Genomic DNA, 14077 nt, shown 5'->3' with positions numbered 1-14077 from the left:
TTTTTATGAATGATAATGGCCACTATTTTAGGTTTGCAAAGCATTTTACAAAGGATGCAGGTATTATTGCTTACATTTCATTGATGAGGAAACTGAAGCAGACACAGTGTGACCCTCTTTTCTTATTGAGGTACACAGAACCATTATTCTCTAATGTCCTAGGTATCTTTATATTTTTTAATTCTGTGTTCCTTTTAGAGTTTTTTCTATCTTTACCATTGTTGTGAAGCTCATGTGAACCTCTATGAACTGTAGGAATGCCAGCTAATATTATTATAGCAAGTTGACAAGGAAAGATGGGACAGAAATTGGGAAATGAAAAGAATTTGTGTGCCTCCCAGGAGCACCCCCCTTTCCTCTTTCCCATCTATTGATTCTTGTTTTCTGTGAGCTTAAAATCAGATGAATAAGAGTATTAAAATTGCTTATGAAGGAAACTTGAAAAGGATTAAAAAACTATCCCATCAACAAAATATGTGATTTTGGGATGTTTATTTTGACTGCTCAGAGGCCTTTCTTCTCATTATCCTTTTTTGAGCTTTGATGTGGACAGGTAGAATTACTGAACTTCTGTATTTCCAGTTTCAATGAGCTGTCATTGTAAAATTCATTTTCACCTGTAGTTTTTGCTGTTGCTGCTGTGGAATACACTCTTTAGTTCCTGGCAACTCTGAAGAGCAAAAGATTAGATCAATTCCTCTCATTTCCCCAATTCCTGGCTCCTCTTTCCCTATCTCACTCCCATAATAATAATAATAATGGACATTTATATAGTATTTTTAGGTTTGCAACATGTTTTATGGAAATCATTTGAGCCTTACACCCATGCTCCATGGTGAATAGCACCCAAAGTGGATGTGCAGTCAGTCATTTAGGGGGCAATAATCCCAGAAGTCTCTCCCCTTCTCAGAGTTGCTGTGAGGCTCAAATAAAATAATCTATGTAAATCGATGTGCAAACCTATTGCTGACCCATCAGCTGTAAATACAACATTTTTCTCAACTTGAATACCAGCATTCTTTCAGATACATTCATCACTGTGACTACCTTAATTACTGTGCTTATATCAAAGATCTATAATTTTAAAAATCACTTATGCAGATAATTACTATAACTTAGTAGATAAATTTTAGAAAGTTGCTTGAAGCATCAACAAGTTAAATGAGTTGCCTGTAGTCTTATAGGTAAGTGTGAGAAGCAAGATTTGAATCCAACAGTTCCTAATTCTGAATCTAGGATTTGGTCCACTTCACCAAGTTGCCAATTACTTCATTTATTATTATCTTTATTACATATTTTTGCTACTCAAGGGAAAAAAGTATAATTGTCTTCTCTCTCTTCTCAAAGATAGATGCTTTAAAGAACAGAGGGCTAGGGCTGAGAAGGCTACTTAGTCATGTTAAAATGTGGCCAAGCAGACTTGATCAACATCAACTGCTCCTGCCTTGGAGGCAGCTGGTGGTTCAGTGGATAGAGCACTGATCCTGAAGTCAGGAACATGAGTTCAAATGTAGCCTCAAACACTAGCTGTATGACCCTCAACTGTAAAATAGAGATAATGGCACCCATCTCCTAGAATTACTGAGACTTAAATAAGATTATATTTGTAAAACATTTGGCATAGTCCCTGGAACATACTAAGTACTATATAAATACTAGCTATGATTATGATTGATTCTCTTTGACCTTTCCTACTCCAGACTGATCCATGTTTATTTCTAATCTATTAACAGATCCTAACTTTCTTCAGACTCTTCAGAATCCTTCAAACTCTGACTTAAAACTTTAGCTGATTTAGATATTTTTCTTTTCTCTGATTTCTTTGTTTTTAAATATTGGCTATTAGTAATACAGCTAAAAGAATACCCAGGAGACTTCTCTGTCAGCTGCTTTTTACCATCACCACCTTCCACCAACATCATAGCCATCATCAACAGCATTTCCATCATCATCAATATATTGTCCATGACCATCACCACCAATATTATCATCACCATCTCCACCATTGTTATCTCCATCAGCACTGTAGTAATACCATCACCACAACTACCAACAGCAATATCATCTCTACCATCACCATCACCATCTCCAACACCATCACAATCAATGTCATCTTTACTAACTTTACTACTAACCCACCACCACTGTTACAACTCTCTCTACCATCACCACCTCCACCACCATCACTACTACCATAATCACTACACCATCAACACCATTGCCATTCACCACTACTGTCACATATACCTTTTTTCCATGAGACTATTCTTATGTTTTTCCCAGGTATCATTTACCTCCTTGAGAACAGGTCTTTTCTGTATTGCATGTTCCTTAGTACTTAGCACCTGATATGTGGTTATTAGGCACTTATTTATTAAATATCTAGATTAGCTGGCTGACTGATTCATTGACTATCTGCTTGTCAAGTTGACTGGTTGACTTGCTGGGTGCTAGTTGACCACCTGACTAGGTGACTATTGAAGAGAAGCAGAAAACTAGGAAAGGGAGAAAAAACAATGGTACCAGCTCCTGTGATAAGACATTGTGTCTGCATATGGTGGAGAGAAATAGAGGCCCTCCTCCCCAAAATCAAAGACAAAGTCACATCTATCTTATGGTAAATGAAGACTTTAATCTCTTGGAGAAAAAAATAGTGGAGGCTAAGAGGGCAGTAAACCCTCTATGTGCAGCTCAAGAAGTGGGGAGAGGATGAAACGAAGGTGCTGATAGGTTCTGCGACTGCATATTGTAGGGAGAGCGTCCTTGACGGCATTGGGATTCATATAGATATAGATCAGAAGGCAGCACCACAGTCCGATGATTAAAACAGTGCCCACGCTCAAAGTGGCAATTTTCCTGTTGTAAGATGGAGTTAGACTGAAGGAGAATGGAGGAAAGGAAAAAGAAGAGAAGGAAAAGGGAAGAAAACAGGAGAGGAAAGAGAAAGAGAAAGGAAAAAGGAGGGAAAAGAGAGCAGGGGAAGAGAGAAGAAATGAAAGAGGGAAAGGGAAATAAAGGTGACAGGAGAGAAGAAGAAATGAGGAAAAGGAAAGGAGAGGAGAAGAGAGGATGGAAGAGGAGGTCAGAGGAGACAAGAGAGAAAGGGAGAGGGAAGAAGAGATGAAAAGGAGAGAGGGGAGGGGAGGAGAGAGGGAAGGGAAAGAGAAGAGGAGAGGAGAGAGGATATGTAGGGGAAGGCATGAGAAATGGTGTATCCCCGATCCCCTCCTTCTCTTCTAGGGCATCAGGGTGGAACTTCGGAATACCCTGAATCTCCCTAATGTTATAATTAGGCATTGGAAATGCCAACTCAGGTTTCACGTCTGGCTGGTCCCATCACTGGTCTCATTTGATCTGATTTTCCCTTTCCCCTTTCAATTTTCTATGTTCTACCTTTCCCACCTCAAAAACAGGAAACTTTCTGTACCCAAGGAGTCTAGATGTCCATGGACATGGCACCAGACATATAACTAGGAATGTGCAAACAGGGTGGTGGTGTAAAGACATAGTTGCTCTGAGGTTTCAAGGCATCCCTGCCAGATCCCAATTTCCCATTTTCCCCATCTCCCTGTGAGCCCAAGAAGTCTCATCTAATTCTAGGAATCTAATCTTTGGGAAGCTGCTGGAGAGCTCCTGCTACTAGAACCCCAAAGGGAATTTTCTCCAAATCCCCCTTTTTAGGGGGCACAGAAGTAGCATACGCAGCAAAATTCTCCATGTTCCCCAACAATAATGTTTATGAATCTTTAGTAAGGATGATTCATAGATATTTATAAAACTCACACAAAGATCTAATGATTTAAAAAGGAGGGCTATTCCCTTTCCCACCCTCCCCACTGCCCAAGAGATATTACCTTCCTGATAATCTGTGCCTTCTTCTCTTTACCCTTCCCTTCCTTCACCTCTCTTTCCTTCTCAAAAATCCTGATTGGAGGCTTAGAGATCTTTTTAGTTTGGTCCAGATCCTTAGGGCTATTGTAAATTGAAAATCAAGGCTAAATGAACAAGGACCCCAACTCCCCCCTTGACATTAGTGGTGGAGGGAGGAGAGGAAGGGGGGTGAGATGCGTTGTGCTGACTTGGGCACAAAACCAAATAGTCCTAAGTATTTCTCTCCCCACACCCCCAGAAAATCAAAAGAGAATTTAATCAGAAAGCCACTTGGAAAGTTTTCTGTGCCTCATTTACTTCTCCAACCCCTTGCCAACTTCTATACACACTCCAACCCAGTCATGATCATTATTGTGGTCTCATGGGAAGAGAAAGAGTTAAGGGAGGGACAGCTGGAATACAGCTAAGAGGAGAGCCAATGATCTGGACTCCTGATCCCCTGTGCCTCTCCCAAGAGGAGATTATAACAGCACAAACCCATTTATAGAGCCTTTGGTGGTTTCCAAAGTGCTTTCTTTATCACCACCATGAGATATGAAAATGCAAAAAATTATTCTTCCCATTTTATAGATGGGAAAGCTGAGGCTCAGAGAGATGACGTGATTTTTCTAAGGTCATATAATTAGAATCAAAGCCAGACAACAGAAGTTTTTTTTTTTTTTTGACCAGATGTACTTTCATTGGCATATGGAATTTCCTCTTTCAATGCAGAGTAATGCTTTCTGAACTTCTTATAGGTTTAGAGAGTTGGCCAAAGTCCTTCAAGGAACAAATGACTTGCCTAGGGGTCACAATGATACTGTGTGTCAGAGGGGAGACTTGGACTCAGATCTTCCTGACTCTTTATCCATTATATCACACTGTCTCTCAGAGGACTAATAAAAAGAAAAAAAGCATAGTTCTTTCAAGTTAAACTAAGAATTAGACTAATTAGACTTATTGTGAGCATGGCCCAAGGTGCTTGAGAAAACCATTGTGGATAAAGTGGTTTCAACTGTCTTACAGACACCCTGGAGTTGTGTGTACTCCTCCATCTTCCTTCCCCTCCTTTTCTTCTCAGGCTTGTATCAGTGATTTAGGCAGGGCTGTGTTAGCAGAATCCATGAGCTTCCCCCCATTCCCCTCCCACATCTGTTCACAGGGATCCTTCTCTACATCCATAAGCAGGTATCTCTTAAAGTTTCTGGCATCCCAAAGCTCTAAGAGATGGCACCATGGACAGTGTCAGACTCAAGAGTCAAAACCACCATGTCTGCAGCACTTACTAGCTAAGTGACCCTTGGCAGACTATTTAACTTTTCTCAGCCTCAGTTTCCTTATCTGTATAATGGGGATAATAATAATGGTTGTTGTGAGGATTAAATAAGATAATATATATAAAATACTTTGTGAACCAAAGCTCTATATACATACTAGCTATTATTTGAATAAGGTTGGGGATAAGTGGGGCACCCCAGGAGAAGAGACCGACCCTTGGTATAGGTGCTTACCTGATACTATTGCAGTTTTTCTGGGAACATGACAAACAATTCTCCTGAATGGATGGAAATAACACAAGACAGATAAATTCCCCCATATCCAAGATGGAACCCCAATCAGAGAGGATTGTAGACTAAGGTAGGATTGGACTATTCGTTGGAAACATCTTCATGATCTTGGAGCAAATAATGTCTTAGAAGTGACTTTGAAGTGACCATATGACTTAATTCCCTCAGATTTAGAGATCAGGAGGCAACATAAAGGGATCAATAAGGCACAGAGAGCAGGAGAAGTGGAGAAAGATGAAGGTGTGGCCATAGTAGTAAGGACACATTGCCAGAAGGAGAAGCAAACAGAGAAAAAAAAAAGAAGAAGAAGAAGAGTGGCAATGGGAGGGAACCTTCAGAGAAGGGACTGGGATCAGGATGAAGTACAACTCACATAATAAGTTTGACCACTAAATCTCTCAGACGAGTCTTTCCCTGTTGCAGGTTGGTAGTGTTTCTTCCTGTAAGGACAAAGAATGATCAGTCTTCACTCAGTGTGTCAGTATCTTCTGTCAGACCCATTAATTTGAGCTTGTGGTTTTTCTTGTATTTTTTTTTCCCAGTGTAATTTTCCTGCTCTATGTGTCACCCCCATGGGAACAGATCCCTCTAAGCATAGAGGGAGGCCATGAACTTAAGATGGATTGAAGCAGATTGATTATAATTCCTTATCAGGGTTTTAGGGCAGTCCAGAATAATGTAGGAACTGGAAGGTAGAATCCTTTTTGTATGTGTGTATGTGTGAAGGTAGAATCCCTTATTTTACCCTACCAGATAAACCAAATCAAGTGAGAATATTTTGGTAAGGGGGAAAAGAGAGTTACACTTACAGCTTTTTGTTTGTTTCTAGCTTTATTAAGACTTCCATCCTCTCATCCATATCCTTCTGCATGTCCTTTAGGAGACAGGGTAGAGAGTTAAGATCTTCCTTTAACACGGGGTGTTTTGAGATTCATTTTCCCATCCCTACATGAAACTTGGTGCTGACATAGAATAGGACCTTGCTTCATGAAAACTCAACAGGATTTTGGTATCTTGTTTTAAAAGAATCTTTACTACATTTCTATGAGGTTAATAGGAGGGAACTCTAATTTCTATCTTTGGATAGATCCCATTGGACAGAGAAGAAAAGAGGCACAAGTTCATGGGTGACTTCAATTCAACATTAATGAAATACTATTGAGTTGTGCGTAGACCTTGTATTGGGCATTGGGATTAAGAAGGAGGATCTACATTATATACTTCAACAACAATACTATATGATGATCAATTCTGATGGACGAGGCTCTCTCCAACAATGAGATGAACCAAATCAGTTCCAATAGAGCAGTAAGCGAAAGAACTCTGGGAGATGACTATGAACCACTACATAGAATTCCCAATCCCTCTATTTTTGTCCGCCTGCATTTTTGGTTTCCTTCACAGGCTAATTGAACACTGTTTTCAAAGTCTGATTCTTTTTGTACAGCAAAATAACTGTTGGACATGTATACATATATTGTATTTAACTTATACTTTAACATATTTAACATGTATTGGTCAGCCTGCCATCTGGGGGAAGGAGTGGGGGGAAGGAGGGGAAAAGTTGGAACAAAAGGTTTTGCAATTGTCAATGCTGAAAAATTATCCATGCATATATTTTGAAAATAAAAAGCTATAATAAAAAAAAAAGGAGGATCTAAAGATTTGATGAGACAAAGTCCCTGCCCCAAGTATAGAAGATTTTGTAATAGTCACCAGGACAGTGACCAAAAGATGAATCTCCTGGTTTTCATGTTCTTCAAGAGTAGAAAGTCTCAGGATGAACAAGATAAGGAACCTGGTCTTGCCTACTGCTGTGCTTATAAGATGGGAGATTTATTTATTCTACAATTCCTACCTTTACTCCCTTGGTGTTTTTATCCATTTTTATAGCTTCGGTTTTCTTTTTTAATAGTAGTATATTCCGCCCCCCCCCCAACTACGTGTAAAAAAATTTCAACATTCTTTTTTCTTTTTATTTTTTTATTTGCTGTGGCAATTGGGGTTAAGTGACTTGCCCAGGGTCATACAGCTAGGCTGTGTTAAGTGTCTGAGATCAAATCTGAACTCAGATCTTCCTGACTTCAGAACTGGTGCTCTATCCACTATGCTACTTAGTTGCCCCCTCAACATTCTTTTTTTTTTAATTTAGTTTTGGATTTTTTCCTTCACTCCTTTCCCACTCCCTTCCCTGAAAGAATAAATAAATGTAGAGGTTATACATGTGTGCAGTCATGTAAAATATATTTCTATATTAAGTCATTTATGGGGAAAAATTGAAATGAAAGAAAGAAAGAAAGAAAGAAAGAAAGAAAGAAAGAAAAAGAAAGAAAGAAAGAAAGAAAGAAAGAAAGAAAGAAAGAAAGAAAGAAAGAAAGAAAGAAAGAAAGAAAGAAAGAAAGAAAGAAAGAAAGGAAGGAAGGAAGGAAGGAAGGAAGGAAGGAAGGAAGGAAGGAAGGAAGGAAGGAAAGGAAGGAAGGAAGGAAGGAAGAAAAAGAAAGAAAGAAAGAAAAGCAAGAAAGGAAGAAAGGAACAGTAACAGAAATCAGTCATGTTGATTGGAGTTCTTGAGTCTTTAAAGTTGTCTTTACAATGTTGTTTTTATTATAGAAATGATTCTGGATGTGTTTACTTGGCATCAAGTTCATTTGTTTTGTTTATACATTTTTACAAGTTTTTTTTTTTTTTCCCCTTCCTTTTTCAATGGAGGTCTAATTCAATATCATTTCTTACTAATCTTCAACCTGATCCCTCTATACATTTAGCCTGTCATCTTCTTATTGGCCTCTTAATGTTTGCTCCTCCTGCCTGCCTACTGTCTAAATCCTACTTGTATTTCCAGCTCAGTTTAAATCTTGTTGCTTCCTGGAAGAATTTTGTGATTATTCAAGCTTGTAATTATCTCTCTCTTCTCTGAATTACCCCCCTATTTCACTTTGACTCAGGATCACATCTTAAATTTAAATGAGTCTCTCATTGGAGGTATTTATTTGCATTGTCTTTCACCTAGATTCCTTCTTCTTGTTATTACCTATTGTGTTAAAAGGGTTCAAATCCTGTCTTACTGTGTTGTTTTAGTCCATGTTATTTTAACATTTATAGCTTCATTTGCAACTTTACCTCTCTATACCCTATGTTGCTTAATAATATAATAATAACAGTTAATTGATTAGAGAAATGCAAATTAAAACAACTCTGAGGTACCATCTCACACCTCCCATATTGTCTAAGATGACAGGAAAAGATAATAAATGTTTAAGGGAATGTGGGAAAACTGGGACACTAATATATTGTTGGTGGAATTGTGAAATGATCCAACCATTCTGGAAAACAATATGGAACTATGTCTAAAGGACTATCAGATTGAATATCCTCTGATCCAGTAGTGCCATTACTAGCTCTGTATCACAAGGAAATCATATGTGTAAAAATGTTTGTAGCAGCTCTTTTGTGATAGCAAAGAGTTAGAAAATGAGTAAGATATCCATCAATTGGGGAATGGCTGAACAAGTTGTGGTATATAAAGGTAATGGAATATTATTATTCAACAAAAAATTATGAACACATGGATTTTAGAAAGGTCTGGAAAGATTTACAGGAACCGAGCAAAACAAGCAGATCCCGGAATACATTTTTCACAATAATAGCAAGAATGTGTGATGATCAAATATGAAAGACTTGATTCTTCTCAGTGGTTCAGTGATTCAAAGCCATCCCAATAAACTTTGGATGGAAAATGTCATCTGCAGCCAGAGAGAAACTATGAACATAGAATATAAACACCACTTCTTTTTTTTTTTTCTCTCTCTCTCATGGTTTTTCTCTTTTGAACTGCTTTTTCTCTCCTAACTTAGAAATAAAAATAATAGCTAGCATCTATATAGTATGCCAGGCACTATGTTAAGCACTTTACAAACATTATTGCTTTAATTCTTACAGCAACCCTGAGAGAAAGGCACTTTTATCATCTCCACTTAAACGTTGAGGAGACTGAAGCAAACAGAAGTGAATTACCCAGAATTACACAACTAGTGAGTGACTGAGGCTGGAATTGAAATCCTTCTTTAAAGCCTTCTTGATTCCAGTTCCAGCATTCTATCCCCTGGGCCACCTAGATGCTCTATGATTTTGTGATTGGCTCACCTTCATAATGTCTACGAGCTCCTGGAGTTTATCAAAATCCTTGTTCATTATATATTTTATCTAATGTGGAGGAAAGAAAAGAGAATTATATGAGATTGCACTTGAAAGAAAGAAGGTGCAATCTCCTTTGAGGTTCTTTTCTAGAGAGAAGAGCAGGGAGCTATTTCTGCACTGAGTATACTCTTGAACTGACCTCAGCAGGAGCATGGACTTGATGACCAAGCCTTTCCTAAGGATTCTGGGTTGCTAGCTGGACTTATTTATATTGGGAAGGAGATCCTGAAATCTTTCTTCCTTAATCTCCTGAGTCTTTTTCAGTGAGGTCTGGATACATTCCCAGAAGCAAAGACCCTAAAGGAGTCAGACTTTAAATCTCAAAGCAGATGGAGGCCAGATCTGAATCCTTTCCCCACTCTCATGTCCTCAGGATGGAATAGTGGGCATATTGATGGACTTGTAGTCAGGAAAATCTGGCTTCAATTCTTGTTTTTGGCTCTTAGAAACAACTGTATGACCCAGAGCATAATAGTGAACCTTTCTGTGTTCTCAGTTTCCTCTTCTATAAAATTAAGGGACTGGAGACAGTGGAATCTATGGTCTCTTCCAGATCTAAATCTATAATTTCCATAAACCTGCTCCTCCTGTAAATGCTTTTGCTCTATAAGCATATTCTATATTCTATGTAACAAATCTAAAGGCTCTGTTATAAACTTTTATACATGTGAGCTTCTTCACTAACTCCCTTATCACCTTTTATTTTTATTTTTTCACCTTTTGGACTTTCTACCTACCCAGTTCCTCCCTGTTCCACAAATCTTTGTGTCATTACCTGCTGTATTTCTTCCATTTTTCCTTTGAGCTCTTCCCTCACCTCCTTTAGTTCATGCTATGGAAATAAAAAGGAGAAGAGGAGTGGAAAGAAATCTGAGCTGGGGAAATAGCCAGAATGAAAGAAGAAGAAAACTTAAGATGAAAGAGGGAGAGAAAAGGTCCAGAATTATAGGAACTCCCAGAAGGCCCTTCCATCTTTGCATAGCATTTGACAGCAATGATCCTCTCCTACTTCTGCCCTCTACTCCTGGATATCCTTTCTTCCTTGGGTTTTTCAAGGAGGGAGAGAAGAGGGCCCCTGAAGGTGGATTGGCTAGAGGACGCTTGAAGAAAATGAAATTCCCCCATCTAGATTAGAAGTGGAAACATATACGGCTTTATTATCTGACTACCAATCCAAGGTCAATTTAGTAACTTCATCTTCTTAGCTTTTCTGAAAGCATCTCCTATCTTCTTCTTCCTCCCCACCCAATTCTGGGCCCAGATACTTGCTTTTAAATCTTGTACTCCTCCTCTTTTTGCCAGCATTATATCCTGTTTCAATCCTTTGCATTCACGAGCCTGTAGGTTAAAACCAGATACACACTGGAAATGGCAGGTGGAGGAGGCCAGTGGAAGCCAGAGTTGGCTTAGTTGCTTCCATATATATATATTCTTCTCTCAGAGAGATGTGAGCTGGTGCCCCTAACCTGGTCAGAAGCAGTTTTCTGGAACTTAGGCAGAACTTTAAGACTCAAAATAAAAGAAGAGATAATTTTCCTTATTTCCTTCCAAGGAAATGGGGATTGAAATTCAGGTTCAAAATAAGAGTCTCTAGATTAATTTCCAGAGATACTCAGTTGACTGGGATGGAGAAGAAAGAAATGGGTATATATAAGGACAATGTCTGCAATTTGTTCGAGGGGTCAAGTGTCTTAAGAGCTCAGAGCTTGTACCTTATTAGTAACAAGTGCACAGAGAAGGTTGTGTTGGTTGGCAAAGAAAGTATAGAGAACATGGGGGTCTAATATAGGTGGTACAGAGAATCTAATGATCCTTTGGTTATGAACATTGGCAAGTGAGGAGGACTGATTGAAGGGCATAGCCATGAAGTTACGCAGTTCTTAAAGAAGAAATTTCTATCTTTTGCCACTGTCGGACAACGGAATGGGAAACATTGTGAGGTAATGAGTTCTCTATACCTGGAAGTGTTCCAGCACAGTATGGCTGATGATCACCTGTCAAGGAACCCTGAGGGCTGTTGTTGAAAAGATTCTTGCATTGGAGGAAGGTCCAACCTCTAAAACCCATTCCAACCCCATGATCCCGATGGAACTCCTGGTCTTATCCCAGTCACAAGGATCACTGAGTTCTTATTCTACCCTGAGCAATCTGATCCTGCTTCAGTGACAACGAGCCGCTGATTGTCCTGCACTCTGTGCGCTGATGGAACGGACAGCAGGGTCATACTTGGACGGAGGAACACCTTCTCTAAAGTGGGGCACATTCAGGCCTGCCTCCCCTTTTCTCTCCTTCTCCCCCCATTCTCCTTCTCCCCCCACCAACAAACAGAGCTGCCTCTGTGGATCCGAAAATAAAACCAGAGAAGAGGTTTCTTACTTGGTATGAAAATGTCTCCATTCCTGTTTGAAGTGGCCTGTGGTTTTGGCTTCGTAGAGAGAGATAGTTGGCGTTTATTCTGTCTGCCTTCAAGTGGGGGGAATCAGAAAAGATTACCAGGTTCTGCAAGGCAAGGAGCCCCTTTCCCCATGACTCAGGGTGCTAGAACCCAGCCCTCAATGTCCAGGGCAGAACCCTTCCCTACTCACACCTTTCCTGTGCTGTAGACAGGGGTCAATGTGTTGCTCCTTGCCTTCATTGCTGGGTTTGATCTCTTCATTTCTGCCTTCCTGGTTAACATGATGGAAAAGTCCAGAGTGTTAACTTTCCAACTTCTCACCACTTCCCCCCTCCCTCCAACCCCCTTGTTTGGTCCACTGGCATGTATACAAACTACTGGGAGGCAGGCCAGCCAACTGTGTGAAAAGTAGCTTGAGGTCATAATGACCAAGATTCATCTACCACTGGATCTTGCCTTCCTGTGACTGACTTTTGCCTCAGTGTTTCAAGCTGAGAGGCTCAGTCTTAGATTAAAAACTCCCTCTTGATAATGAAAGTTCCCTTACAAATCAATGTCCTGGAACTTAAAATAGTGTAAGATAGGGATGGAAATTTTGGATTTCATTGGTGTAAGGAATGGTCATATGAGAATTCTACATTTACCCATGCAGGAAGGCACATTCCCTGAAATATATATACAGTTATCCCTTCATAGTGTGACTGTCCTCATCTTGGTTCTGATATATCGTGGGTGGGCATAAGAAAGTAAATGGGAATTTGGGGGGAATTTTGTGGAAGCTGCAGATAACACAGAAAGGGTTTAGAAGCTCAGAAATAAATAAAATACATGTATTCTATTGTGTAATATCAGCATTTTATTTTTTAATAACATAATACTTCAGACTTTCTTCTCTGATAGGAAGGAAGGGTCAAAAATTTTGTGGATTTTCCAGATTGTGATATGTTGTACTTCTAGCTGTCATGATGTGGAAAGGATAAGTGTAGTCTTAGAGAGTTGGGCACTGAGAATTTCAGTGGCTTTCCCAGGATTACCTAGTCATTACATGTCCCAGGCAGGATTGGAATACAGGTTGTCCAAGCTTCAAGGCTGGCTCTCTATCCAATGTGCACATAGTAGACCCATCATAAATATTTCTTGTTTTTATTTCTCATTGCAGGCAGCAGAAACACCTTAAGATCTGGGACCCAAAGGCCTCCATTTGAATTTTTTAAAGTATCTTTGTAATCTTGGGCAAGTCATGGGTTTGGAGAATCATGGGGATATTAGTAGAGAGTGAACCAACTTCTTCTCACTTGACAGATGAGAAGAATGGAGACCTGGAAGGTTAAGTGGTTATTACCCCAGGCTCACTCAGCTAGAATGAGTATCTTAGGCAGGATTTGAACTCAGATATTTTTTTAAAATAATTTTAAAAATTAATTTTATAATTATAATTTTTTGACAGTACATATGCATGGGTAATTTTTTACAACATTATCCCTTGTACTCACTTCTGTTCCGAATTTTCCCCTCCTTCCCTCCACTCCCTCCCCCAGATGGCAGGCATTCTCATACATGTTAAATATGTTATATAGTATATCCTAGATACAATATATGTGTGCAGAACTGAATTTCTTGTTGCATGGTAAGAATTGGATTCAGAAGGTAAAAATAACCTGGGAAGAAAGACAAAAATGCAAACAGTTTACACTCATTTCCTAGTGTTCCTTCTCTGGGTGTAGCTGATTCTTGAACTCTCAGATATTCCTGATTTCAAGTCAACACTCTAGCCACTTATGTATAATGAAAGCTGTCCCAGACTTCAGTTCATCACCTTAAAATGGACTAGAGCATAGGAGAGAGGAAGGGGATAGGTGAAGATAAAGTCATACTTGGGGCATTTGGGTGATAAAGTGGATTGAGTGCAGGGCCTGGAGTTAGGTTCATTCAGCCTTAAACACCTATTAGCTGTGTGACCCTGGGCAAATCAATTCACCTCTACCTGCCTAGTTTACTCAACTATAAATGGAGGTGATATTAGCACCCACCTCCCAGGGTTATTGGG

General features: G+C 39.4%; 1 protein-coding gene across 10 annotated transcripts; it reads right to left on the bottom strand.

Annotated features, from left to right (window-relative positions):
- Nucleotides 1–475: 475 nt before the first annotated feature.
- Nucleotides 476–12417, bottom strand: TEX35 (testis expressed 35). 10 transcript variants are annotated; one of them, XM_074308470.1, is made up of 10 exons: nt 12223–12404; nt 12012–12098; nt 10905–10973; nt 10411–10467; nt 9582–9641; nt 6248–6312; nt 5812–5878; nt 5382–5425; nt 3855–3972; nt 476–670 (listed from the first exon to the last, which is right to left on the bottom strand). In XM_074308470.1, exons 1-10 carry the CDS (start codon nt 12310–12312, stop codon nt 614–616), a joined length of 714 nt encoding a protein of 237 aa, XP_074164571.1. In that variant the 5' UTR covers nt 12313–12404; the 3' UTR covers nt 476–613. The 10 variants fall into 10 exon arrangements, with proteins under 10 accessions (XP_074164571.1, XP_074164575.1, XP_074164576.1 ...); XM_074308475.1 differs by lacking the exon at nt 476–670 and adding an exon at nt 2613–2877 and having other exon boundaries at nt 12223–12417; XM_074308465.1 differs by lacking the exon at nt 476–670 and adding an exon at nt 2613–2856 and having other exon boundaries at nt 12223–12401.
- Between the last annotated feature and the right edge of the window lie 1660 nt (nt 12418–14077).

Source organism: Sminthopsis crassicaudata, chromosome 4, assembly GCF_048593235.1.
Source record: "Sminthopsis crassicaudata isolate SCR6 chromosome 4, ASM4859323v1, whole genome shotgun sequence".
NCBI lineage: Eukaryota > Metazoa > Chordata > Mammalia > Dasyuromorphia > Dasyuridae > Sminthopsis > Sminthopsis crassicaudata.
Note: the sequence above shows the minus strand (reverse complement) of the source record. Positions and strands in the feature narration are given on the sequence as shown.